At 53.2% G+C, this 27,871-nt stretch overlaps 2 protein-coding genes across 2 annotated transcripts in view; one reads left to right on the forward strand and one right to left on the reverse strand.

The window, feature by feature from the left end:
- The window catches only part of RCC1L (RCC1 like), a 39,008-nt gene extending 29,593 nt beyond the window's left edge, over positions 1-9,415 (forward strand). The window contains 1 exon segment of the mRNA XM_033192917.1: positions 8,481-9,415. Coding sequence (XP_033048808.1) covers positions 8,481-8,558 — 78 coding nt within the window. The 3' untranslated portion in view covers positions 8,559-9,415.
- An 11,454-nt stretch (positions 9,416-20,869) lies between these two features.
- Positions 20,870-27,871, reverse strand: part of CASTOR2 (cytosolic arginine sensor for mTORC1 subunit 2) — a 69,269-nt gene continuing 62,267 nt past the window's right edge. The window contains exon 9 of the mRNA XM_033192918.1: positions 20,870-27,804. Coding sequence (XP_033048809.1) covers positions 27,739-27,804 — 66 coding nt within the window. The 3' untranslated portion in view covers positions 20,870-27,738. The remainder of the gene's footprint in view (positions 27,805-27,871) is intronic.

Genomic DNA, 27,871 nt, shown 5'->3' on the forward strand with positions numbered 1-27,871 from the left:
CAGGTGATCCTCCCACCTCAGCCTCCTGAATAACTGGGACCACAGGCGTACACCACCACACCTGGCAAATTTTTGTATTTTTAGTAGAGATGGGGGTCTCGCTATATTGCCCAGGCTGGTCTCAAACTTCTAGCCTCAAGCAGTCTGCCTCCCTCAGCTTCCCAAAGTGCTGGGATTACGGGCATGAGCCATCACACCCGGCCGACTTTAGCCTTGTTGGAAAAGTGTTTGTATAATAGAGTTGTTCCCAAGGTGGTGGGCCTTGCCAGCTTTCTCCTGGGCCTGGAAACCGCCTGTGTGAGGAACGGGCAGTGGACGCAGCTGAGATAATGTGAGCGTCAGTCATCTACATGCCCACTGCTTTCTCACTGACTCCTCTCTTCTCTCACTTAGCCCTTCCTTTCGAAAAGGACTTCCTTCTGAGGGCGGGCTTGGGAAACAGTTAAAGCAGCTGGGTTTTGGGTGAAAGAATGCTGACAAGGGTCTGCCCCCTGCCCTCATTTCCTTCAAAGCAGAGTGATCAGCCTGAGATTTGACTCAGGTCATGTTGCACCTGCCACAAGGGGCTTGTGCAAAGTGCTGGTCCCTGTGCAGGCAAGGAGTGGCTGGAGCCCGATTCCCTTGACATTCCGTCTGGGTCACTTGCCCTGACTCTCCACGCACCAAGTATCCTTCTGGTCATTTGCTTTTTATTTTTATTTTATTATTTTTTTGAGATGGAGTCTTGCTTTGTTGCCCAGGCTTGAATGCAGTGGCACGATCTCAGCTCACTGCAACTCCACCTCCCAGGTTCAGGTGATTCTCCTGCCTCAGCCTCCCTAGTAGCTGGGATTACAGGTGTGTGCCTGGCTATCATTTGCTTTTTAAACACATTTGTACTGTTGGGAAAAGAGCAACCCAGCCTGTCCCCGTGATGGCAGCATTTGGCGCCAAACCATTGTCCTGCCTCTTGCACATTCAGGGAGCCCCTAAGCATTTGTGCAGGGAGTGGCCTCGACCCCTGTCCTCTTTGGATTGGGGATGGGAGGGTCCAGTTCCTTCTGATGTCTCACTTAAAAAAAAAAAATTACAAGTGATTTTTCTTTTCTTTGTTTTGTTTGTTTGTTCTTTTAGACAGGGTCTTGCTCTGTCACCCAAGCTGGAGTATGGTGACAGGATCTAGGCTCACTACAGCCTCTGTCTCCCAGGTTCAAGTGATCCTCCCATCTCAGCCTCCCAAGTAGCTGGGATTACAGGCTTGCACCACCACACCTGGCTAATTTTTGTATTTTTTGTAGAGATGGGGTGTTGCTGTGTTGCCCGGATTTTTTTTTTTTTTTTTGAAACAGGGTCTTGCTTTGTCGCCCAGGCTGGAGTACAGTGAGATTACAACTTACTGCAGCCTCAAACTCCGAGGCTCAAGCGATCCTCCTGCCCCAGCCCCCCAAGTAACTGAGATGTGGGATGGGATGACAGGCACGTGCCACCACATCCAAATAACTTTTTTTTTTTTTAAGAGATGGGGTCTTATGCGTTGATCTCAACCCCCTGGGCTCAAATGATCCTCTTGCTTCATTCAGCCTCCAGAATAGCTGAGATTACAGGCATGTGCCACCACACCCGGCTTATTTTATTATTTATATTTATTTGTTTTATTTTATTTATTTAAGAGATGGGGTCTCACTATGTTGCCCAGGCTGGTCTCAAACTTCTGGCTTCAAGCGGTCTTCCCACCTTGGCCTCACAAAATGTTGGAATTACAGGGGTGAGTCACTGTGCCTGGGTGATCTTTATTCTTTAAAACAACTATGTTCAAATTAATGGTCCGTAGGGGATATATTACATCATTTAAGAAGTATTCCAGAAAAGAAGAGAAAAAAAGAGTAAAACTTAACTTGTAGCTCGTACACTGGTACCAACTAGTTATTCTCAGACTCACAGTATTTGGCCTTTTCTGAGTATGTGGGCCCGGGAGGTGACATCTGAGCCACCTGATTCAAACCTCTGCTTCCAGAACCTTTCAGGACCTGTTTTTTTGCTACATGTTGAGACTCATCACTCAGAGAGGTTCAGTGGTTCCCCCAGGATCACACATCTAAGTCGGAGTCAGAGCCAGGATTTGGACTCAGTTACCTCTGAGTTTTAAGATAATGGTCTTTCTGGCCGGGCGCGGTGGCTCACACCTGTAATCCCAGCACTTTGGGAGGCTGAGGCAGGTGGATCACAAGGTCAGGAGATCGAGACCATCCTGGCTAACACGGTGAAACCCCGTCTCTACTAAAAATACAAAAAAATTAGCCGGGCGAGGTGGCGGGCGCCTGTAGTCCCAGCTACTCGGGAGGCTGAGGCAGGAGAATGGCGTGAACCCGGGAGGCGGAGCTTGCAGTGAGCCGAGATCACGCCACTGCACTCCAGCCTGGGCGACAGAGCGAGACTCTGTCTCAAAAAAAAAAAAAAAAAGATAATGGTCTTTCTACAGTCACCCACCTCCCTGGGCAAACGTGAAGCTGGTGTGGAGATAAGGCAGCACGCATTGGCAGGGAACTTTCGACCAGATGTTGTCTGGCCTTTCAGGACCCTCCGAACTAAGGGGGGTGCTGTGGACCCATGGCAGGTGACGAGGGAGTGTGGAATGGCCGTCATCCCTCATCCCCCAGGGAGCACCCTGGCTTTCCACAGACAAGCATTCCAGCCTGGCTTCGGGGAGGACAGGGCATGGACAGCGTGCTGGGCACCTGACGTCCATTCTCTCTCATCCTCCAGACACCTTGAGGGTGGGGTTGCTCCCTCCACAGTGCGCACACGGGGACACCGATGTCAGGAGCGAAGGGGCTTGCCCCAGGTCTCACGGCCCCTGAGCAGGTTGGGTACAATTTGAACCTGCAACTCTGCCTATAGACAGTGCTTCCCCTCCCCGTGGGCCCCGCAGGTCAGGACTGATGGGGTCTGGAGACACAGCTGGGGAGCTCGCTGACTTCCAGCCTCACTTATACGACTGCCTCCGTGGCCCTGGGTCTTAGGTGGTGGTTCTTTTTGTTTGTTTGTTTTTTGAGACAGAGTCCTACTTTGTCACCCAGGTTGGAGTGCAGTGGCACGATCTCGGCTCACTGCAGCCTCCGCCTCCCGGGTTCAGGCGATTCTCCTGCCTCAACCTCCCCAGTAGCTGGGATTATAGGCATGTGCCACCATGCCTGGCTAATTTTTGTATTTTTAGTAGAGACAGGGTTTCACCATGTTGCCCTGGCTGGTCTCGAACTCCTCACCTGCCTTGGCCTCCCAAAGTGCTGGGATTATAGGCGTGAGCCTCTGCTCCTGGCTGGTGGTCTTTTTTTTTTTTTTTTTTAAATTATTGGCCAGGTGCAGTGGCTCATCCCTATAATCCCAGCACTTTGGGAGACCAGCGCGGGCAGATCACGAGGTCAGGAGTTCGAGATCAGCCTGACCAACATGGTAAAACCCCATCTCTACTAAAAATACAAAAATTAGCCAGGCATGGGGGTGCACACCTGTAATCCCAGCTACTCAGAAGTCTGAGCAGGAGAATCACTTGATTCTCCTTGAACCTGGAGGCAGAGGTTACAGTGAGCCGAGATTGCGCCACTGCACTCCAGCCTGGGCAACAGAGTGAGACTGTCTCAAAAAATATATATATATATTTTATTTATTCGTCTATGTATGTATCCACCTAGGTGGTTCTGACTAAGCCGCAGAGGAGTGAGGTTAAAAGCTGGGCACAGGCCAGGCGTGGTAGCTCACGCCTATAATCCCAGCGCTTTGAGAGGCAGACACGAGAGGATTGCTTGAGGCCAGGAGTTCGAGACTAGCCTGGGCGACATAGTGAGACTCCATCTCTACAAAACACAAATGACCCAGGTGCAGTGGCGTGTGCCTGTAATCCCAGCTCCCTGGGAGGCTGAGGCAGGAGGGTCACTTGAGCCCAGGAGTTGGAAGCTACAGTGAGCTATGATCACACCACTGCACTCCAGCCGGGGCAACAGAGCACGACCTGGTCTCTAAACAAAAATTTAAAAATACAAAAGTGGCCGGGCTCACGCCTGTAATCCCAGCACTTTGCAGGGCTGAGGTGGGCGGATCACGAGGTCAGGAGTTTGAGACCAGCCGGGCCAACATGGTAAAACCCTGTCTCTACTAAAAATACAAAAATTAGCCAGGTGTGGTGGCGCGCGCCTGTAATCCCAGCTACCTGGGGGGCTGAGGTAGGAAAATTGCTTGAACTCGGGAGGTAGAGGTTGCAGTGAGCCGAGATTGCACCTCTGCACTCCAGCCTGGGTGACACTGAGACTCCTTTTCATTGAAAAAAAAAATACATATATATATATGCAAAAGCTGGTGCCATTGAACCGCAGAACTGGGCGCCAGAGCACTCTCCCTTTCCAGGGCTCTCTTGTCCCCACGAGGGACTCACCGCTCAGGGTTCCTTCTTCCCGCACCCCTGTCTTTCACCTGGTGGGCGTTTGTTTTAGCAACTTGTAATTGTGGATAGGAATGTTCCTAAATGGATTCTGCTGAGACTTTTAAGAGAGTCACCGAGGCTAAATATGGTTCTGGTTTTTGGATCTGTTTCCCTCAGCAGTGGAGCTGTGAGTGTAAATTGGCTTAAAAGAAAAACGCCATTTAACCTTGCCTAGGACAAAAATAAAACATGGCTGAGGGCAGTCTCCTCTTGGACTCAGTTCAGAGACTGAGTTGAGACTCCCCCTGATTGCCCGCCAGGGGGAGCTGGAACCTTGGGGAGCCTCTCACTGGTCCTCAGGGAGGGCTCCCAGGAGCCGAGCCTTCGCTGCCCACACCAACCACAGCAGAGACCATCCTGGCTTCCTCTGCTTTGGGCTTGAATGGCCAGAGCCCTAGGGGATCAAGGACCTGGGGGCTTAAGTGCAGCCGATGAGTGAGGAAGCGCACTTTCCCGGGAAAGGTAAATAAAGTGCTCCCTAATGGCTGGGGAGGTTGCTAAGAGGCGGTCGGGGCCCAGTCACCGCAGAGGCAGCCTGTTGTCTTCTCCCGCCGGCCTCGCAGGCTTTCTGCATCTACGTGCCTTTGTGATTCACTGGGCCCCGTTCTTGTTTGTTTAGTGATTCCTGTAATAGGTTCTGCTAAAGACATTCATTTGTTTAGGGACAGGGCCGGACAGCATGACTTGGTTTCCAGCATCCATCTGCCTGTGGCCAGGAGTCCCTAATGGTCTTGTCTCCTGGTGTAGGCGCAAAGCTCCAGGGTCGGCGCCTGCTGCCTCTCGGCTTTTAGGGCCAGGCCATCTGGATTAGGCGGTTTCCCTCTTAAGCTCGGTAAACTCCACAGACTGTGACAGATCCCCTTTCCAGCTGTCACACCACCTGGCTGCGTGCTGCCACCAGGGGAGGGTGGTCGAATTTGGACCTGGTCAGTCGATCAGGTGCCAGCATCCTGGCAGGAGTCTTCGGGCCAAGCCAGGCAGGGGCACTTTCTTTGCAGTCGGCACTTAAAGGAAGAGAAGGGGCACGGTGGCTCACGCTTGTAATCCCAGCACTTCGGCAGGCAGGTGGCTCACGAGGTCAGGAGATTGAGACCATCCTAGCCAACATGGTGAAACCCCATCTCTACGAAAAATACAAAAATTAGCTGGGCATGGTACTGCGTGCCTGTAATCCCAGCTACTTGGGAGGCTGAAGCAGGAGAATCGCTTGAACCGGGGAGTTGGAGGTTGCAGTGAACCGAGATCATGCCTCTGCACTCCAGCCTGGCAACAGAGTGAGACTCCGACTCCATCTCAAAAAAAAAGAGACGCATATCTGCTTCTGTGCATAAAGAACCTCTGGAAGGCCAGGCCTGGGGGTCACGCCTGGAATCCCAGGACTGTGGGAGGCTGAGGCAGGAGAATCACTTGAGCCCAGGAGTTCGAGACCAGCCTGGGCAACATGGCAATACCCTGTCTCTACAAAAAATACAAAAATAAGCTGAGCGTAGTGGTGCACGCCAGTAGTCCTAGCTACTTGGGAGGGTGAGGTGGGAGTATATCTTGAGCCCAGGAGTTCGACATTGTGGTGTGAGCTACGGTTGTGTCTGTGTACTCCAGCCTTGGCAACATAGTGAGACCCCTGTCTCTACAAACAAACAAAATTAGCCAGGCATGGTGGCACATCCTGTGGTCCCAGCTACTTGGGAGGCTAAGACGGGAGAATTGCTTGAGCCCAGGAGGTTAAGCCTGCAGTGACTGCACCACTAGACTCCAGCCTGGGCAATAAAGTGAAGCCCTGCCTCGTTTTTGTTTTTGAGCCAGAGTCTTGCTCTGTTGCCCAGGCTAGAGTGCAATGGTGCGATCTTGGCTCACTGCAACCTCTGTCTCCTGAGTTCAAGCAATTCTCCTACGTCAGCCTCCTGAGTAGCTGGATTACAGGTGTGCGCCACCACGCCCAGCTAATTTTTGCATTTTAAGTAGAGACGGGGTTTCACCATGTTGGCCAGGCTGGTCTCAAACTCCTGCCCACCGCGACCTCCCAAAGTGCTGGGATTACAGGTACGAGCCACTGCGCCCGGCCTAGATCCTGTCTCTTAAAACGAAAACAAACCTCTGGAAAGTTAATAAGAAATCAGTGAAAAGTAGTTTTCAGTTCAGAGGCAGATGGGACTGGGGCAGCTGGTGATATGGGTGGTAAAAAAAAAAAAATCTTTATTTTTTTATTTTTTGAGATAGTCTTGCTCTGTCGCCCAGGCTGGAGTGCAGTGATGCAATCTCAGCTCACTGCAATCTCCATCTCCTGGGTTCAAGTGATTCTCCTGTCTCAGCCTCCCGAGTAGCTGGGGTTACAGGCATGTCCCACCACACCCAGCTAATTTTTAAATTTTTAGTAGAGATGGGGTTTCACTGTGTTGGCCAGGCTGATCTTGGACTCCTGACCTCAAGTGGAGTCTGCCTTGGCCTCCCAAAGTGCTGGGACACAGGTGTGAGCCACTGTGCCCAGCATAAAAGCCATTTAATAGCTTTTTCTTCTTTTTCACTGAATGTCCTTTTATCTTGCAGCTATGTGAATGCACTGCCTAGTCATAATAAACAAGAAAGAGAAAGCAGAGCACCCCTTTCCTGGATAGCTGGCTTGGCCATGACCCTGGGCACACCTGGAGTTGTTGGGGGTGTCTGTTTCCATGGCGAAGTTATAGAACAGTGGGCGCCCTTCAAACGGGCTAGAGCCTCCATGTCTCAGCGAGGCCATCTTCTTGCTGTCTTGAGGTTTGGGCTGTCCTCTGATGCCATGTTGTCAGCCCAGACAGGCAGTGTGGTCAGGGCTCCTGGCAAGGGCCTTTGAGACACAGCCACTGCCCCTCCTTGGTGGTGGTGACTTGGGACGCAACCTGCCTGTGACTGGAGCTGGGGTGACGGGTAAGATGAGTGGAGATGTGGCCTGGCGCGGGGACTCACGCCTGTAATCCCAGCGCTTTGGGACGCCAAGGCGGGCGGATCACGAGGTCAGGAAATCGAGACCATCCTGGCTACCGTGGTGAAACCCCGTCTCCACTAAAAATACAAAAAAATCAGGAGATGGAGACCATCCTGGCTAACTCGGTGAAACCTCATCTCTATTAAAAATACAAAAAATTAGCCGGGCATAGTGGCAGGCGCCTGTAGTCCCAGCTACTCAGGAGGCTGAGGCAGGAGAATGGCATGAACCCGGGAGGTGGAGCTTGCAGTGAGCCAAGATCACGCCACTGCACCCCAGCCTGTGCGACAGAGCGAGACTCCATCTCAAAAAAAAAAAAAGGAAAAAAAGAGATGAGTGGAGATGCTGGGCCGGTGAGGTCTGGTTCCCAGACTGGACCTGCAAAGCAAGAGAAAGGGTTTCTGGAGCTTTTTTTTGACACGGAGTCTCACTCTGTAACCCAGGCTGGAGTGCAGTGGTGCAATCTTGGCTTACTGCAGCCTCCACCTCCTGGGTTCAAGCGATTCTCCCACCTCAGCCTACCGAGTAGCTGGGATTACAGGTGCCTGCCACCACGCCTGGCTGGTCTCAAAACTTCTGACCTCTCGTGATCCGCCTGCCTCAGCCTCCCAAAGTGCTGGGATTACGGGTGTGAGCTACAGCGCCTGGCCCCTGAAGCTTCTTAGTGAGCCATAGCGGTGGCTTCCAGGAGAGATCTCTGAACACCTGGTCTGGGGGCATGGAACCTGGTGGGGTTAGGGTCAGAGGGGAGCAGCCCTTGTGGGGTGTGCAGGTTCCGGGGATGCACACAGGCCTGTGTTCCTGCCCCGCGTGGCCTCAGGCTGATGTGAATGGCGATGGCTGCCGTTCACTGGAGGGAGTTGGGATGGCCTTGTTCACATGACCAAATGCAGTTGTCCTGATGGACCTGCTGGGAAGGCGTAAGCGCCCCCATTCCCAGAGGGGAGGGAGCCACGGCTCAGAGAAACTGTCTCCTCCTGAGAGGTAGGGTCAGGTCGGCCAACACCAGTGCCTGCCTCCTCCGGGTGCACCAGCCCCACTCATGGTATGCTGGGTCTTATTTTTCAGGTGACGATGCCTGGGGAACCCATGGATGTGGCATGTGGTGTGGACCACATGGTGACCTTGGCCAAGTCATTCATCTAAACCTCCCTCACCTGCTTGGGCGACCCTGGCCTGGGAACCACTGGCACTGCTTGGCAGAGGCCAGCGTGTGACCAGCCCCCCAGAGTTCTTGGATGGTGGTGGCAGAGGACCCTGCGTGCAGTGTGATGCTGTCTCCTGAATCCCTTAGCGGGTACCTCCCAGGAGGATTGGGGTAAGGTCCCTCTCCAGTTGCGGGTGAGGCCTGCGGAACTCAGCACAGGACAGCAGCCTTTAGTGGGTCACTGTGGCCCGCGTGTCTCTGCTCTCTCCAAGTAACATGCGACGGTGTCTGGTGTCACGTCTGGCCTGAGAAGCCCGTCTTAGGAAAGCTTAGCTTGAAGGCAGTGCTCGGGAGGTTTCTCCTCTCTCTGTCATGGCAGTCTCTTGGTTTGTGTCTGGCCAAGGCCATGCGTGTGCTTCGGACCGAGCCCCAGCTTAGGCGAGGGAGCCAGGCTGACTTCGGCCCTCGGTTTTCATTCAAGCCAGTCTGCTTATGGCCCTTCCTGGCCGCCTGCCACACCGCAAGCTCACTGGGGGGACACCCGAAGCACCATGGCCTGGGATTCCATCTGGAGCTGTCTGCGGGTGCCAGCCCTAGCCTCCCACCACGCTCACTGCCTGGCTTGGAAAAGTTAAGAATCCCCTCAGGAAGAGAATCGAGGCCAAGTTCTTGTGGGCCAAGGGCCCCGAGCACATCCGCCAAGGCTCAGCTGCAGTGCCAGGCGGAGAAGGGAGATCCAGAAATTGTGAACAACGTTTGATTTAGTAGCGTGACTTGCCTTTCCCTTTAAAAACATCTTTTACAAATCTGTCTTGGAATAAAGTCTATTTTCTGTCTTTTGGTTTTTAAGATCTGAGGAGGTCTTCTTAAAATCTTACTTGATCATTTAGAGTTTTGCTTTTATAAACAAGCCTTTTGATACAGAGGCAGAAGCCAGTGAAAAATACTTTTATAGAGATGAGGTCTTTTGATTTTATTTTTTTTATAGAGACAAGGTCTTGCTATGTTGCTTAGGCGCAAATCCCTGGCCTCAAGCCATCCTCCTGCCTAGGCTTCCCAGAGTGCTAGGATTATAGGTGCAAGCTACCGTGCTCAACTGAAAAATAGTTTAGAAGACAGTCCTACTTGACAAATATTTTCTTTTTTCTTTTTTCTTTTTTTTTTTTGAGACGGAGCCTTGCTCTGTTGCCTAGGCTGGAGTGCAGTGACTCAATCTCGGCTCACTGCAAGCTCCGCCTCCTGGGTTCAAACTTCTCCTGCCTCAGCCTCCTGAGTAGCTGGGACTACAAGTATGCGCCACCACACCCAGCTAATCTTTTTTTTTTTTAGTAGAGATGGGGTTTTGCCATGTTGGCGAGGCTGGTCTCGAACTCCTGACCTCAGACAATCTGCCTGCCTTGGTCCCCCAAAGTGCTAGGATTACAGGTGTGAGCCACTGCACCCAGCCATACTTGACAAATATTTTCTGAACAGATTCTACTCCCATAATTCAGTTGGAAGAAAATATTTGGTGCTCCTGTCACAGGCTGGACTCCCATGCCCTGTCTGCCTTTATCCTGTTCCTTTTATGCGTTCACAACAGATACTTGTCCTGTGCCCCTTCGGTGCTCGGTACTGTCCTCATGCTGGGGAATGTGGTGACAAAAAATCCCCGCACTGTGAAGCTTACGTTCTAAGGAGGGAGACAGGAAAAGCGAGAAGCAGCATGTGAAATGATTCTGTGGTCTGTGGAGAGAAAGCAGGAGGAGGGGATGGAATCTTGGGAGGGCTGCACTTTATTTATTTATTTATTTATGAGATGGAGTCTCTCTCTGTCCCCCAGGCTGGAGTGCAGTGGCACGATCTCGGCTCACTGCAACCTCTGCCTCCCGGTTCAAGCAATTCTCCTACCAGTAGCTGGGATTACAGCACCCGCCACCACACCTGGCTAATTTTTGTATTTTTAGTAGAGACAGGGTTTCGCCGTGTTGACCAGGGTGGTCTTGAATTCCTGACCTCAGGTGATCCGCTCACCTCGGCCTCGAAAAGTGCTGGGATTACAGGCGTGAGCCACCGTGCCCGTGTACAGCCTAGAGCTGTACATAAAAGTAGAATGGTCACCCAGCCAGCGGTGTCCTTGCGGCCATGAGAACTAGCTACTTAGATATCCAGGCCAGGGGCCCTTCACCGGGGCTGTGAACCCTATTCTTAGGTTTATTACAGTCAAGTTTTCTCATATACTTGAAATAGAAATTGAAAACCGTGTGTCATTTTTCCTTCCTGAAACTTCTACTGGGGCCAGCTCTAAAGTCGCCCCTGCCGTGAAGCAGGGTCATCCGACCTCAGTGAAATTCAAGCCGCGAAGTGCAGCACGTATTCATCTAGAGATGGTAAGTGCCCCTGGAGGTCAGATGCAGGTCACACTGGGCGGGGTTCAGGGTGGCAGGTGAGGATGGCGGATGGAGGGTCTCTGGAGAAGTTGGGTTTTTAATCCTCCCACCCTAATGGCAACCAAGATACAGATCTAGTAATGATCTTTTTTGTTTGTTTGAGACAGAGTCTCTCTGTTGCCTAGGCTGGAGTGTAGTGGCGTGATCTCAGCTCACTACAACCTCCGCCTCCTGGGTTGAAGCGATTCTCTTGCCTTAGCCTCCCAAGTAGCCAGGACTACAGGCATGCACTACCACGCCCGGCGAATTTTTGTATTTTTAGTAGAGATGGAGTTTTGTTATGTTGGCCGGGCTGGTCTCGAACTCCTGACCTCCAGGGATCCGCCCGCCTCGGCCTCCCAAAGTGTTGGGATGACAGGCGTGAGCCACCAGGTCGGGCCCTAGTAATGATCTTGACTTTGGACATAGCAACCAGTGTAGAAGCAGGGACGTCCTTGGGCTTGTCTTTTCTTTCTCTTCCAGCTGGGCTATGTCTGCCCAGGAGGGCTGCTTGGCTGTGCCCTCTATGGGTCACGAGGGCTCCTGGTTGGAGCTTTTCTGCCGTGAACCAAGCCCTCTCCCCGGTTGTCACCAGTGCCTGCATCTCAGCGTCTGTCCTGTCTTTCCCTCGTGCCCTCCCCGACCCCAAACCCCAGCATTTGACACACACATCCATAGAAACCCTACTATGCCATTAGCTCGGTTGCTAGGCTCGATCATCGTGTTCCCGTGAAAAATCAGTGTTTGCAAGCTCCTGTCTCCTCTCGCTTTAGTGAGCATGTGAACAGCACCCGCGATGAAGTGAGCCTTGTACCAACCCCATGTGTCCCCAGGCCATTCTCCATATACGCGGACTCTGTCCCTTTCTCTCTGATGAGGTCGGTAACCAAGGTCAGAGAGGCACCCGGGTGGAAGACGTAGCGTGTCCTGGTTGTCAGGCTTGAGGAGGCCACCCCCATCTCCCTTGGACAGTTGCAGGGGTCGTAGGTCCAGTTTTCCATCCTCTTTGCCCCTCAGGTATGTAGACCACCACTCCACACTGATTTCTGCAGGGGAGAGATGGGCCTCACTGGCATGAAAACCCTTCACAGCTCATCAAAGCTCAGGTTGTCAACCTCAATAGAACGCTGTCGTCACTTGTTTCTTGAATATATGGTCAGCTCACATTTTCATTAATTCAGGAAATACTTACGCACTGACTGTGCTCTGCATGACAAAGTCAAATCCTGACAAATACACCCTAAGGAGAATGCTCGGTCACGGCCCAGCAGGTTGCAGTCCAAGGCCAAGTGCTCAGTACCATGCCTGGGCCAGGATCAAAACTCAGAATGCGCTTATGAAATCCCACATTTCTCTCGCCTCCCACCCGGTGCCAACATCTAAAGGAGGCCTGGCCTTCGCCTGGACGGCAGCAGGAGCTGCTTAAACTGTTACGGGAGGCCGGGTGCAGTGGCTCACGCCTGTAATCCCAGCACTTTGGGGGTCCGAGATGGGCAGAGCACTTGAGGTCAGGAGTTTGAGACCAGCCTGGCCAACATGGCAAAACCCCGCCTCCACTAAAAATACAAAAATTAGCTGGACGTGGTGGTACACACCTGTTGTCCCAGCTACCTGGGAGGCTTAAGTGGGAGAATCGTTTCCCTGCTCTACTCCGCTCTTTGACCTTGGGAAGAGGCGTTGCTCTCCTGAGACTGGGTTTCCCTATGGAGGCAGTTTGTCATCTGCCACTGGCACAGGCAACTTCACAGGGCTCAGTGAGCTGCCTCCCAGGGACCCGCCCTTGCCATGGAGCCACGTTCTGAGCTCTTCAAGGGCCGCCTGGTGGGTGCCAGTCTAACCACTGCAGCATCCGAGGATGCAGTCACCAGACTACCCATAGGCCCTGATCCAGTTAGTCCCAGCTCATGGGCTGTCGTCCATCCATCCCTGCCTGGTCTGACTTCCCATCTAGGCACTCCTGTCCCTGCCCATGGAGTAGGAATGAACCCTGGTCTGTGCACGGAAAAAAACAAAAAATGGCGGGAGGCGGAAGTTGTAGTGAGCCAAGATCACATCACTGCACTCCAGCCTGGGTGACAGAGCAAGACGCTGGCTCAAAATAAATAAATATACAAAAATTAGCCAGGCATAGTGGCATGTGCCTGTAATCCCAACTACTCGGGAGGCAGAGGTGGGAGAATTGCTTCAACTGGGGAGGTGGAGTTTGCAGTGAGCCAAGATTGCACCACTGCACTCCAGCCTGGGTGACAGAGTGGTGAAACGCTGTCTCTACTAAAAATACAAAAATTAGCCGGGCGTGGTGGCGGGCATCTGTGGTCCCAGCTATTCGGGTGGCTGAGGCAGGAAAATGGTGTGAACCCAGGAGGCGGAGCTTGCAGTGAGCCGAGATTGCACCACTGTACTCCAGCCTGGGCATCAGAGCGAGACTCCGTCTCAAACAGGCAAACAAACAAATAAACTGTTCTGGGGTCTTCTCTATGCAATCCATGGCACCAGGACTGACCTAGTGGCCCATCTTAACCGCCTGATGGGACAGACCCTTTCAGAGATGGCCATGAAGGCAGCACCTGTCACTGGCCTGGCCCCGCCCCAGGCAGCATCTGCTCCAGGCCCTGTCCTGCCTGTGATGGTGCACCAGGTACCTGTCCCTGCTTCCAGGACCCCACACTTGCTTTCTCTCTCCCAGGGGGCACTATGCGGCTACCCGAGACACTACTGCAGCACCAACCAAGGGGTCCGAATTCATTAAACACCAGCCCTGATATTTAACATGGAGACAGCAGCAGCCCGGGTTAAGCCTGAGCTGGAGACAGTGTTAGGAGTCCTGATAGCTGTGCTTTTCTAGGATCTGGGGCCACAATGAGGTGCATCCTCTATGGTCATGTTTAAGCAGTTAAACCATGGCTGGGCGTGGTGGCTCACATCTGTAATCCCAGCACTTTGGGAGGCTGAGGCGGGCTGATCACAAGATCAGGAGTTCAAGACCAGTCTGACCAATATGGTGAAAGCCCGTCTCTACTAAAACTACAAAAATTAGCTGGGTGTGATGGCACGTGCCTGTAGTCCCAGCTACTTGGGAGGCTGAGGCAGGAGAATCGCTCGAATCTGCGAAGCGGAGGTTGCAATGAGCCAAGATTGAGCCACTGCACTCCAGCCTGGGAGACAGACCGAGACTCCGTCTCCAAAAAAAAAGGGATAAACCATGGCTGGGCTCAGTGACTCATGCCTGTAATCCCAGCACTTTGGGAGACCGAGGTGGATGGATCACCTGAGGTCAGGAGTTCGAGACCAGCTTGGCCAACATGGTGAAACACCGTCTCTACTTTTTAAAAATATTAAAATTAGCTGGGCGTCATGGCGTGCACCTGTATCCCAGCTACTTGGGAGGCTGAGGCAGGAGAATTGCTTGAACCAGGGAGGTGGATGTTGCAGTGAGTCGAGATGACACCACGGCACTCCAGCCGGGGTGACAGAGTGAGACTCTGTCTCAATAAATAAGCAAACAAACAAATAAATAAATAAATGGGTAAACCTAGACACTGTTGTCACCTCCAACCAGAAGGTAGCTGTTTTGCTGGGGAAACATCTCGCTCTTGCGCTGGTAGCAGGTTGCAGCTGAATGCCAGGAAGCCAGAGTGGAACATATGAAGTCATGCCAGTAGGAAAGATGCCCCGTTTGAGGTCCCTCCTTGGGGCCTCAGACTGGTTAGGCTCAGGCTAATGGTGGTAGCTGGTTCCACAACTCCAGCAGTTGGTGTGCATTCCAGGAGGAAAATTACATATATATATTTTTGAGACAGAGTCTTACTCTGTCACCCAGGCTGGATCAGTGAGATTGCAGTGATGCAATCTCAGCTCCCTGAAAGCTCTGCCTCTCGGGTGGTTCAAGTGATTCTCCTGCCTCAGTCTCCCGAGTAGGTGGGACTACAGACATGCACCACCAGGCCCAGTTAATTTTTGCTTAATATTTTTAGTAGAGACGGGGTTTTACCATATTGGCCAGGCTGGTCTCAAACTCCTGGCCTCATGTGATCTGCCCACCTCAACCTCCCAAAGTGCTGGGATTACAGGCGTGAGCTACCGCGCCTGGCCCCAGGGGAAAATACTGAAGATGAAGAAGATGATTGATAAACCACGTGCTCCCCAGCACGTCCTGTATATCAGGAGTTGCAGATGGGGTGGTGAGAAGGATGCCTGCATTCAAGGGTGTGTGTCTTGGGGCTGGTCCGCCACCTGCCCTGCAGAGCAGCCAAGGCAATGGTGTTCATAAGAGGGACTTTGGGCAGGGTACGGTGGCTCACGCCTGTAAATCCCAGCACTTTGGGAGGCCAAGGCAGGCGGGTCACCTGAGATCGGGAGTTCGAGACCAGCCTGACCAACATGGACATGGAGAAACCCCGTCTCTACTAAAAATACAAAATTAGCTGGGTGTGGTATTGCATGCCTGTAATCCCAGCTACTCGGGAGGCTGAGGCAGGAGAATCGCTTGAACCCGGGAGGCGGAGGTTGCAGTGAGCCGAGATTACGCCATTGCACTCCAGCCTGGGTAACGAGCAAAACTCCATCTCAAAAAAAAAAAAAAAGCGACTTTGGGATTCCTTGGAGCAGATTCTATCCCTCAGACCTGGGGTTCTCATTCTCAACCCTGCTTGTATAATACTATATCATAGAATCATCTGGAAGCTTTTATTTTTTTTATTTTTTTATTTTTTTTTGAGGCGGAGTCTCGCTCTGTCGCCCAGGCTGGAGTGCAGTGGCCGGATCTCAGCTCACTGCAAGCTCCGCCTCCGGGGTTTACGCCATTCTCCTGCCTCAGCCTCCCGAGTAGCTGGGACTACAGGCGCCCGCCACGTCGCCCGGCTAGTTTTTTTGTATTTTTAGTAGAGACGGGGTTTCACAGTGTTCGCCAGGATGGTCTCGATCTCCTGACCTCGTGATCCGCCCGTCTCGGCCTCCCAAAGTGCTGGGATTACAGGCTTGAGCCACCGCGCCCGGCCGCTTTTATTTTTTGAGACAGTCTTGCTTCTGTTGCCCAGGCTGGAGTACAGTGGCGCGATCATAGCTCACTGCAGCCTTGAACTCCTGAGCTCAAGCGATCCTCCTGTCTCAGCCTCCTAAGTGGCTGGGATTACAGGCACGCTAGGCCATGCCTGGCGAATTTTTAAAATTTTTTGTAGCGATGGGGGGACCTCACTATGTTGCCCAGGGTGGTATTGAACTCCTGGGCTCAAATGATTCTCTTGCCTCAGCCTTCCAAAGTGTTGGGATTGCAGATGTGAGCCACCTCGCCCAGCCTTTTTTTGTTTTGTTTTAAATATATGATGTTTTGCATATTTATTCATCGGTTGCTGGACATTTGGGTTAGTTTCACTTTTTGACCATTATAAATAATGTCAAAACATTCATGTATAAGTTTCACATTGGCCCAGTGTTTTGTTTCTGGAATGTTTTTGTGTGAACATAAGTTTTCAATTTTCATGAATGTATACCTAGGAGTGGAGTTGCTGGCTCATTCATTTAAATTTTTTGAGTTTTGACATTTGCATCATTTAATCTACAACACCCTCTGTAAGTTCCAAGGTACAGAATATTTATTTCCCTGCGTACAACTTGGGCTATTCCTTACAGGCTCTTGGCAGGCTTTCTGCCTGCTTTTCTGTGTTTCTGCCTCTAACCTAGGGACCCAGGCGGGGCGCGGTGGCTCATGCCTGTAATCCCAGGGAGTTAGGGAGGCCGAGGCGGGTGGATCACTTGAGGTCATGTGTTCGAGACCAGCCTGGCCAACGTGGTAAAACCCCATCTCTGCTAAAAATACAAAAATTAGGTGTGGTGATGTGTGCCTATAGTCCCAGCTACTGAGGAGGCTGAGGCACGAGAATCACTTTAAACTGGGAGGTGGGGGCTGCAGTGAGCTTAGATTATGCCACTGTACTCCAGCCTCGGTGACAGAGCGAGACTCCATCTCTAAATAAATGTAAATAAATAAATTAGGGACCCCTCTTGGTGCCCAGTAGTCATCAGAGCTTATAATGACCATGTACATAGAAATGGGCCCTGGGCATGGTAGCTGATGCCTGTGATCCCAACACTTTGGGAGGCTGGGGTGAGAGGATCACTTGAGCTCAGGAGTTCAAGGGCAGCCTGGGCAATATAGCAAGACTCCTATTTCTACCAAAAAAAAAAAAAAAAAATAGCCAAACGTGGTGATGCACGCCTATAGTTACAGCCACTCTGGAGGCTGAGATGAGAGGATTGCTTGAGACCAGGAGTTCGAGGCTGCAGTGAGCAAATACATTTAAAGAAAAAAACAAAAAACCAGGCCCTGGGTCTAGCTGATGCTGCTTGAGTTTCCTGCTCAGCTCAGGTAGACATCTCTTGGAAAAACATCTCAAATGTGATGTTCTGCTACCAACCTTTACAAGGCGAAGACCACATTCAGCTGCCAAGAACCATCAGAGCAATCACCTGTTTTGTTTTTGGAGATAGAGTCTCACTCTGTTGCCCAGGCTGGAGTGAAGTGGCGCAATCTTGGCTCGCTACACCCTCCGCCTCCCTAGTTCAAGCGATTCTCCTGCCTCAGCCTCCCAAATAGCTGAAATTATAGGCACACATCGCCATGCTCGGCTAATTTTTTGTATTTTAGTGGAGACGGGGTTTCACTGTGTTGCCCAGGCTGGTCTTGAACACCTGAGCTCAGATGGTCTGCCCGCCTCGGACTCCCAAAGTGCTGGGACCACAGGTGAGTCACTGTGACTGGTCACAATCACCTTTCTTTCTCAGCTGTCCTCCACACATGCATCCAGACCTATTGCTTTTTCTACCACATTCCTTCTTTAAAACATCAAGATGTAACTCACATAACATAAAACCATTTACAGCACACAGCTCAGTGGTTTTTCGCAAACTATGTTGTGCAGCTGTCACCATGATTTCATTGCACACATTCCCTTTTGGTGCATATTTGTTTTCCGCTTTCTTTACCATGTGAGCTGAACCGACACTCCCTCCCCTGCCCCAGTCAGCTGAAATTCACATGACAAAACCAGGGTCAGCAAAGTGACCAAAAATGATGCCCTTTCCTTTTGTGGCCTTTGCTTTATTTTTTAATTTAATTTTTTTTTTTTTTTTGTATTTGTTGCTTTTTAGAGACAGGGTCTTGTTCTATTGCTCAGGCTGGAATGCGGTGGTGCCATCATAGCTCACTGGAGCCTCCAACTCCTGGGCTCAAGTGATCCTCTGGCCTCAGCCTCTGAGTGATTGGGACTACAGGTGTGCACCACCACACCTGGCTAATTTTTTTTTTTTTTTTGGGACAGACTCTTGATCTGTTGCCCAGGCTGGAGTACAATGGCATGGTCTCAGCTCACTGCAACCTCTGCCTCCCGGGTTCAAGCGATTCTCCTGCCTCAATCTCCTGAGTAGCTGGGATTACAGGCATATGCCACCATGCCTGGCTAATTTTTGTATTTTTAGTAGAGATGGGGTTTCGTCATGTTGGCCAGGCTGGTCTCGAACTCCTGACCTCAGGTGATCCGCCCGCCTCGGCCTCCCAAAGTACTGGGATTACAGGTGTAAGCCACCATGCCTGGCCTAATTTTTTATTTTTTGTAGAGACAGGGTCTCCCTATGTTGCCCAGGATGGTCTTGAACTCCTGGGCTCAAGGGATCTGCTCACCTTGGCCTCCCAAAGTACTGGGGTGACGGGCATGAGTCACTGCACCTGGTCCACCCCACTTCTTTTTTTTTTTTTTTTGAGATAGTGTCTCACTCTGTCGCCAGGCTGCAGTGCCGTGGCATAATCTCTGCTCACTGCAACCTCTGCCTCCCAGGTTCAAGTGATTCTTCTGCCTTAGCCTCCCAAGTAGCTGGGATTACAGGTGGCTGTCACCACACCGGGCTAATTTTTGTATTTTTAGTAGAGACAGGGTTTCACCATTTTGGCCAGGCTGGCCTTGAACTCCTGACCTCGTGATCTGCCTGCCTTGGCCTCCCAAAGTGCTGGGATGACAGGCGTGAAGCACTGCACCTGGCCCACCCCACTTCTGAGTTCCCACTACGGGTCCTTCTTTGCATTCTACCCGCTGTGTTTCTTGTCTCACTAAGTCTAACTCCTCTGTCCCTCCCTGCTTCTCAAAGTCCTCCCTCTACTATTGGCTGGCGGCTGGTCATTTCCTGGTCCAAGCACAACACCCCCTTGTGGTCCATCCTAGCACTGCACCCCCTGTAATGCTCAGGGACGGACGCCTGGTGCAGGGGATATGGTGGGCCCCCAGCACCAGCACAAGGGGATGGTTTTGAGAGTTCTGGGACAGTCAAGATCCCCCATGGATGTTCCTGCTCCAGTGGAATTATCTTTTTTTTTTTTTTTTTCTGAGACAAGTCTGACGCCCAGGCTGGAGTGCAGTGGCACAATCTCGGCTCACTGCAACCTCCACCTCCCGCATTCAAGCCATTCTCCTGCCTCAGGCTCCCAAGTAGCTGGGATTATACAGGCGCCCACCACCACACCCAGCTAATTTTTGTATTTTTAGTAGAGATGGGGTTTCACTATGTTGACCAGGGTGGTCTTGCCCGACCTCAGGTGATCCTCCCACCTCCACCTCCCAAAGTGCTGGGATTACAGGTGTGAGCCACTGCACCCGGCCCTCCTGTGGTATTATCTGAAGGCCAGAGTGACAGGACTTGTCTTCAGACCCCAGGCATAAAACTTTCCCAGCAGCTAGAACTCTCCTGGGCTCGGGGTGATGGAAGAATATTCAGATTCCATTTTCACTATGGTCTCCAGGTTCTGTTCCTGTGGGCCAGTGGTGAGGCAGGGTTGGGGCGGGGGTTGATGGCCTAGGGCAGGTATGGGTCTTCAGCCCTGCCCTGCTCATAGCTACCCACCATGGAAAATCTCAGAGAGGAGAAGGGGAAGGGTGTCAGGTCTAGAACCTGCTGGTCTCAAGCCCATCTTTTCTTGCTGGCACAGTCCCAGTGCCCCGCCTACCAAGAGGGCAGGAGCCAGAAGCATGGTGCCCCCTCTCCTGCCCGCAGGGTATCTAATCTGGAGGTATCAGCTCCTGGGCTTCTGGAACTTACCTGTTGTTGTGATGTCCATGGCAGGGCTCTAGGTTTGGGTCAGAGACCCTTCGGCTGGGCAACCAGCCCCTGACCTTCCCCTACCATCAGAAAGGCCCTGTCCAACTTCTTCCCCACACTGCCCCTAACTCCCAGGCCTGCCTCTGCCCAAGGTCTGGGTGGAGATGCTGGGCATAGTAGTTGGTCTCCGAGATGGTCCCCAGTCATCTTTACCTCCTGGTTTCTACCCACTTATGTAGTTCCCTCCCATGTCAAATCAGAGCTGGGTTGTATCACACCAGAGCATGATGGAGGCAATGGTGTGTTAATTCTGTGGCTAGGAATAAAAATAACACTTTGGTTTCTAACCTGGACCCTTGCATCTCTTGCTCTGGGGGAAGCCGGGCGCCATATTGTGAGGACACTCAAGCAGCCCTGTGGGTTGGCCCACATCTGGAAGGACTGAGGCCTCCTGCCTACAGCCAGGCCTAACTTAGAAGTGCATCCTTCAGTCCTTAGCTAAGATTTCAGACAACGGCAACCTCATGAGTGACTCTGAGCCAGAATCGCTCAGCCAAACTTCCTGAATTCCTGACCCACAGAAAATGTGATCCATAAACAATGATCATATTAAGCTGTTAAGTTTGGGGACAATTTCTTATGCAGCTCAGGTAACTAATACAACCCTCTGGCTCTGGGGGCCCTTCCTCAGATTCTGCGTGTTTTTCTACCCACCACTAGCCCCTGGTCTGTGTTCCCCCGACTACAGTGTGGAGGAGAAAGAGTTGAGACCAGGTTCTGGCTACATCAGCAAAAAACCAGACAGCCACCAGCCAGCATCGTTTTTTTTTTTTTTCTTTTCATTTTAATTAACACTTTACAAAGTACAAAATATACTGTCTTTTTTGGGGGAACATTAGGTAATTTTTTTTCTCTCCAACATACAGTACATGAATCTCGAGGGTTTTGTGTTTCTTCAACAAGAAAATAAGCTTGAGGGCCCCGGCGGGTAGGGATAAGATGGTGGGTTCTCCCCTTCACCCAGATCTTGGGACCGACAAAACGCCGCTGCTGCTGCTGGTGACCCGGGCAAGCCAGGTGAGGGCTGGAGGGGCCGTGGGCAGGAAGTCCCCTGTCCCCACTACGATGGGGGGCTCTGGGCAGGGCAGAGGTCCCTCAGTACACCATTCATCCAATCACCCCCATCTCAGGATAACGGAAATGATTTTGGCGTAGAGAAAGAGGAGGGCTTGGGACTGTTATCAGCTCCCTACTCCTTTAGAGGGAACTCTGCTCAGCTCCTCCTGGACCGTCTTCTGAATACAGGTAAACTGAGGCAGTGGACGGGAAACCACATTGGCCTTGGCCTGTCTTGGGACCTGAACTTGGTCTGCTGTTCACTCTGCCACCTCCAAAGTTGGGTGAGGGGCGGGGGCTCCAATTCTTCTGGTCCTTCTTCCAGAATGAGCCCCAGTAGATGAGGGAGCGCCGGTCCCCAAAAACTCTCCCTGTGAACACCATCTTCAGGATGGACCTCTGGAGAGTCGGCATGGGCAGCCCCAGTCCCTTCAAGTCAGAGCTGGGCTGTATCACACCAGAGCATGGTGGAGGCAACAACGTGTGAATTCTGAGGCTAGGGATAAAAATAACACTTCGGCTTCTACCCTGGGCCTTTGAATCTCTTGCTGTGGCGGAAGCCGAGCGCCATACTGTGGAGACACTCAAGCAGCCCCGTGGGTTGGCCGACATGGGGAAGGACCGAGGCCTCCTGCGTTCAGCCAGGCCTAACTCAGAAGTGCATCCTCCAATCCTTAGCTAAGATTTCGGACAATAGCAACCTCATGAATGACCCTGAGCCAGAACTGCTCAAACTGTTCCTGACACCTTTGCCCCCCTCCAGAGTAGTTCTGACAAGTGGGGTGAGGCCATCCTACCAGAGATGCCCCACCCTCTTCCCTGGAGCCAGGGCCTGCATTCGAGTCCTAACCTCAGTCACCTAATTTCTGCACTTGAGGCCCGAAAGCAAGACTGCTACTGAGAACTCAAAAAACTTGAAGAGCCAGTCCCATTATCTCAGGTGTGGGCTCGGCACACGTGCACGCACACACACTCTAAATGCATAGGAACACATCCGCGCGCACAGGTACATGCACATGTGTGTGCACAAACCACCCAGACCTGTGTCCCCACTCCTAGCACACAGGCCGCCCTGCACTTCCCCACGCCTAGCACACAGCTCCTCTTCCCTTGTAGCGACAGCCACAAGCTCTCGGCCACCAGGCTGCCCCCGGATGCCAGGGCTCAGGACTCAGGCTCCTGCCTCTGCTCCAGGCTGCACCTGGCTGGCTTCCTTCCCTGGGGCCTCTTGTTATTTTTTGTAGAGGCAGGGTCTTGCTATGTTGACCAGGTTGGTCTTGAACTCCTGGCCTCAAGCTCTCTTCCTGCCTTGGCTTCCCAAAATGCTGGGATGACAGTCCTGAGCCACCAGGCCTGGCCTCCTTTGAATGGGCCCCCGCCAGGCCTAACCCCCTCCCTCAGCATGGTACCCAAAGCCAGTGTATTTTCTCTGTTGGAGAAGCCCCCCGGCCTCACTCAGGCTCTGCCTATTACACCATTCACTGTCTCCACTGCTCCAGGCCTGCTCGGAGCAGGTTAGAAGGTTGGGGGTGCTTTTTCCCATTCCCATGCAAAGTGCTTCACTCAGAAAGTGGTGTCAAAAATCCCATTGGCTGGGCGCGGTGGCTCACAACTGTAATCCCAGCACTTTGGGAGGCCAAGGTGGATGGATCACCTGAGGTCAGGAGTTCGAGACCAGCCTGGCCAACAGCGAAACCCCATCTCTACTAAAAATACAAAAATTAGCCAAGCATGGTGGCAGGTGCCTGTAATCCCAGCTACTTGGGAGGCTGAGGCAGGAGAATCGCTTGAACCTGGAAAGCAGAGGTTGCAGCGAGCTGAGATCGCACCATTGCATTCCAGCCTAGGTGACAGGGTGAGACTCCGTCTCAAAAAAAAAAAAAAAAAGACCCCCCCCATTGCAGGGCTGGGGTGCTCTTGCCTTAAAGCCCCCTCTCTTAGCTGGGGCTGGGAAAAGCCCTGGTTGTCCCCACATCCAGATCTCAAGGCTCAGAAAGGGGCCCAGGGTGGCCTTAGGACTCCCCAGGGCATCCCTGGAAAATGTGGCCAGGAGGAGGGGGCTGGTGGGAGGGGGTTGGGGTTCACCTTTGAAGATCACCAGGCAAATAGTGCCCTGGGCTTTGACAGGGGCCTGGCCCTGTCTTCCCAGTCTTCTCTCCTGACCTCCAGGGCATCCTCTGTCACCTCAGAGGGGCAAGCCCCTCCAGACCAAGCCTCCTCCTGCTAAACAAATGTCACTGTGGCTATGCTGCTGCTTCCGGAGGCTACACTGGGAGCCTCTGATCTCCCAGCTCCTTCCTTTCCTACCAACAGCCTGGTGCCTAGAGGTGAGAATGCCGGTGGTTTGGAGTGAGGCTCTGGGCCCCCGCCTCTGAATCTTGGGGACGGGAGGCTACCGGGGTCAGGCCTGCAAACCTCTCCAGCTCGGATGCATGCCCTGGGCTGAGGACGGTGGCATGGGCAGTGCCCCTTGAAGGGGGGCGGTCCTAGAGATGCCCATGGAGGAAGGAGGTGCAGAGTCAGCAATGCCCAGATCTTTGCTGGATCAGGATGAGGGAATGAGGGAAAAAGGGGTGTCTTGGAAACCAGGGGAGCCCCATGACGAGGCAGAACTTATCAGTGGCAGGGAGGGGGTGGTCACTACTCTGTTCCTCCCCATCCTTCAGTTCCCACTCAGTGTGCAGCAAGGGAAGAGGGTGGGGTTGAGACTGTCTGAGCTCTTCCTGCTGGAGAACCACACAGGGGCCAAGACACACACTCCAGGAGCCCAAGTGGCAGCCCCAGGGTCACCTGCTCGCCCCTAGAAATTCCACGAGGCCAGGCACGGTGTCTCACGCCTGTAATCCCAGCACTTTGGGAGGCCGAGGCGGGCGGATCACTTGAGGTCAGGAGTTCAAGACCAGCCTGGCCAACATGGTGAAACCCCGTCTCTACTAAAAATACAAAAATGAGCCGGGTGTGGTGGCAGGCGCCTGTATTCCCAGCTACTCGGGAGGCTGAGGCAGGAGACTCGCTTGAACCGAGGAGGTGGAGGTTGCTGCAGTGAGCTGAGATCGTGCCCCTGCACGCCAGCCTGGGCGACAGAGCAAGACTCCATCTCAGAAACAAAACAAACAAAAAAATCCACATCATGGATGGAGAGCCCTCTTCCTCCCCGCCAGGCACCTGCTCCATCCGCCAGCACCAAGATAACGGGCCCACTCCTCTTGATTACCTCCGAGGGATGTACAGCAAATAGGTACAGAGTTCTATGCAACTGCGGATGGAGCCCCTCTGAGAAACACACCCACCTCCAACTAGGGTCTGGGGCCTGGAGGGATGCTCCCACCCAGCAGACCAGGAGATGGCTGGGGGACAAGGGCAGACGGCCCCTGCCTAGGAAAAAATCACACTCACACCCCACTCGCGAAGAGCTGTGGAGACCAAACCAAAACTACACCACACACAGAATGCCGAGAAGATCAACCAAGCTTTACACGAGCAGGATGGGGACGGGAAAACTAAAGCGGCCCCCTGTGACCGAGGAGCGGGGTCCCCGGGGTGCAGCTCCCGTAGATCGGGCTGGAGCAGGGACCACCCCTGCAGAGCCAGCCAGGGCAGAGAGCCATACCCTGGCCACGGCGCGCCCCGACATGCGTGCTTTTCTCCATTACACGAGGCCAGTCCCGAGGAGGAGCCCCGGGAGCAGAACCTGAGATTTCTAAGCTTGCAGGTTACAAAAAACAACAACAAAAAAACAGATAAGCCACCTGTGTAAAAACTGCCACCCACGGAGGCGGGATGCAGGCAGCGTGTGGCCCATTCAGCAGGCCCAGGTCTTCAGGGTGAGGCCGCTGGTGGGGGGCAGGGGAGAGGGGGTATTCTGATTAAAAGCAAGAAATTCCAAATACTCCTCCCACGGGATCAATATCCCCCCAAATAAAACAAGGGTACCCAGGGACCTTGGCTGGGGAAAGCGGGCTGCGGGAGGCATGACCCACACCACAGCGGGCTCTCAGCACCCATCCCACGTCCTGTGTCGCAGGCTCTTTGAGCTGCTGGCTTTGTTCTCTCCAGTCAGGTCTGAGGGAACCCGTCGGCTTCTGTAATAATCGTATTGCCTATATACTTGAATTAAAAATATATGGTGGCTCACGTGCCCACGTGCATGGCAGACGGCGCGGGGTGGAGGCCGTCACGCCCACACACGTGTGCACACACAGCAGGGAGCTGTGTCCACGGACTGCGCACACAGTATATATTAACATATATATTGCTCAAGTATATATGCTATTTACAGTATATATCTCTATCAACATAAAACACAGTATTTATAGGTGTGTACAATAGATACGTCCTAGGAAGTCTAGGGGACACACGACTCTGGGGTCACGGGGCCGACACACTTGCACGGCGGGAAGGAAAGGCAGAGAAATGACACCTTCGGGGAAATGACAGAAAGGAAAATCAAGGCCTTGCAAGGTCAGAAAGGGGACTCAGGGCTTTCCCCACAGCCCTGCCCCACTCGGCCGCCTCCCTTTTGGGACCAGTAATGTACGAGTTTTGTTTTGGACTTTTGTGCAAAACGAATTAACTTAAAAAAAAAAAAAAAAAAAAGTTGGTTTCTAATTCATGTGGTGGGTCCCGAACACCCACAAGGATCTTAAAGAACAGCTTCTCTATCTGGTGGGCTTCCAGGGCAAAAAGGGTCCCACTCAGCTCAGAGCAGCGGGGAGCACTTTGCCAGGACTGGAAAATATCCCATCTCCTCCGACCTCAGGAACAGCACAACTTGGCTGGGTGCAGTGGCTCACGTCTGTAATCCCAGCATTTTGGGAGGCCGAGGCGGGTGGATCATTTGAGCTCAGGAGTTCAAGACCAGCCTGAGCAACGTGACAAAACCCTGTCTGTATTAAAAACACAATAACTAGCCAGGTGTGGTGGCACGTGCCTGTAATCCCAGCTACTCGGGAGGCTGAGGCAGAAGAATCACTTGAACCTGGGAGAAGGAGGTTGCAGTGAGCCAAGATCGTGCCACTGCACTCCAGCCTGGGCGACACAGCAAGACTCCCATCTCAAAAAAAAAAAAAAAAAAAAAAGCACAATTCAACTGCCAGAGCTAAAGCCACAGGGGCCCTTGGTCCTCGTCATCCAGAAAACCACCCCACTGGAAGGGACACCCTGGCTAACCCCATGCCTCCTGGACATGAACACTGAGCTGGCCTGCCACCCGGCTGTCCACCTCCCCACGGCCCTCGGGTTCCCTCACCTCCTCCGGTGCTCAGACAGAACCACAGCTGGTTGGGGGGGTCCTATGTGGGCTGCCAGCGGCTCCAGCGTCTTGCAACAAATCTCTGCTCCCAGCTTCCCTTCAGAAGACAGGGCCAAGGCTCCTGTGACATCTCCCCACTCCTATGCCTGTCCCTGGAGCCACAGACCACCAGCCTAGTGACACGGAGCCTCCAGGCCCCCTTGACAGAACTCAAATAGGTCCTATCCTGGCCAAACAGAAACTACCGCCAACAGCAGCCTGGGTGCAAATACATTAAATAAAAAACTAAAACAAAGTATGGTTTTCTCTATTAAGGCTCAGTTAAGCTGCCTCCTGGGTCAAGTACTCATGAATGCCACAGCCCCCAACCGAGGGGCGGGCGGGCAGGCAGGTGAGTTGGGGGCACGCGAGGGAGGAGGACGGCGGGGAGTCCTATGCTGGTCTAGTCGTCTGCTGGGGAGGTGGGACACCACCTAAGAGACCCCAGGCCCGGAAAGCCAGGGATGTCCCTGCTGGGGTAAACTGAGGCTCCACCTGCCCAAGTCTGGTCCAGGGAGAGCCGAGGGGACAGGAGCTGGTGCTCCAGGCTGGTGGGTCTCCTGGGACCCTCCCTCCTCCCCCCAAGGACTGGGTGCTTGTGGGGGAGGGTCTGAACAGGGCCCTCTTGGCAGTCTTGCTGGGAGTTGGGCCCAGGCCCTGTGGTTGGCAGGCGAGGTACAGGGGGAGTCTGGGTCCTTCCCAGCTCGAGGATCCCACCTGGGCTCCTGTCTGAGCCTCACCAGCCCCGATGACCTGAGGGGGCCGCGCTGGCCTCCATTCTGAGGGAACCAGCCCTGAGCTGATGGAAGCAGAGACCAGTGACCCCAGTACTCACCCCCAAACCCTCCCGGGCGCCCCAAACTCGGCCCCACCCTGCCAGCTCCAGCCCTGCAAGGTGACATGACAGCTGGCACGCCGGTGTCTCGGAGGAGGGACCGGCTTCCCTCAGCATCTGCCCCTGGCCATGGGTGAGGCCAGATGAAAAGGCGCATCAGCTCACAAGCTCCCTGGGCCTCCGAAAGCATTTTCTGGGGTGGGGAGGCGGGGAAGAGAAAGGTCGTCCTCTGGAGGGCCCGGGGGGCTCCGGGAAGGCAGGAGGGCATGGGGAGGCCTTGGTGTGGGCCCCTGGCCTGGAGGGATTGGCAATCGATGGAGTCTCCCGGGGAGGCCCCTTTCTCAGGGTCCCCAGGCCAATTTTCCAGTCTGTAGAGAAATACTGCAAGATCAATCTTCGGGGTTAGGGCTGGGCCTGGGCGGCGGCAGGGAGGAGCAGAAGAGGTCCTTCTAGTGCTTCTCTGCTTGGCTGACCTTCAGGGCACTGATGACACCATTGATGTTCTCTTCTGGGACCTGTGCGGGGGGAGAGGAGGCAGATGCCTGCCCGTGAGCCCAGGAACCCGCTTCCCCACCCGGCCCT

This window comes from Trachypithecus francoisi, unplaced genomic scaffold (assembly GCF_009764315.1).
Source record: "Trachypithecus francoisi isolate TF-2019V2 unplaced genomic scaffold, Tfra_2.0 Lachesis_group4, whole genome shotgun sequence".
Lineage (NCBI taxonomy): Eukaryota > Metazoa > Chordata > Mammalia > Primates > Cercopithecidae > Trachypithecus > Trachypithecus francoisi.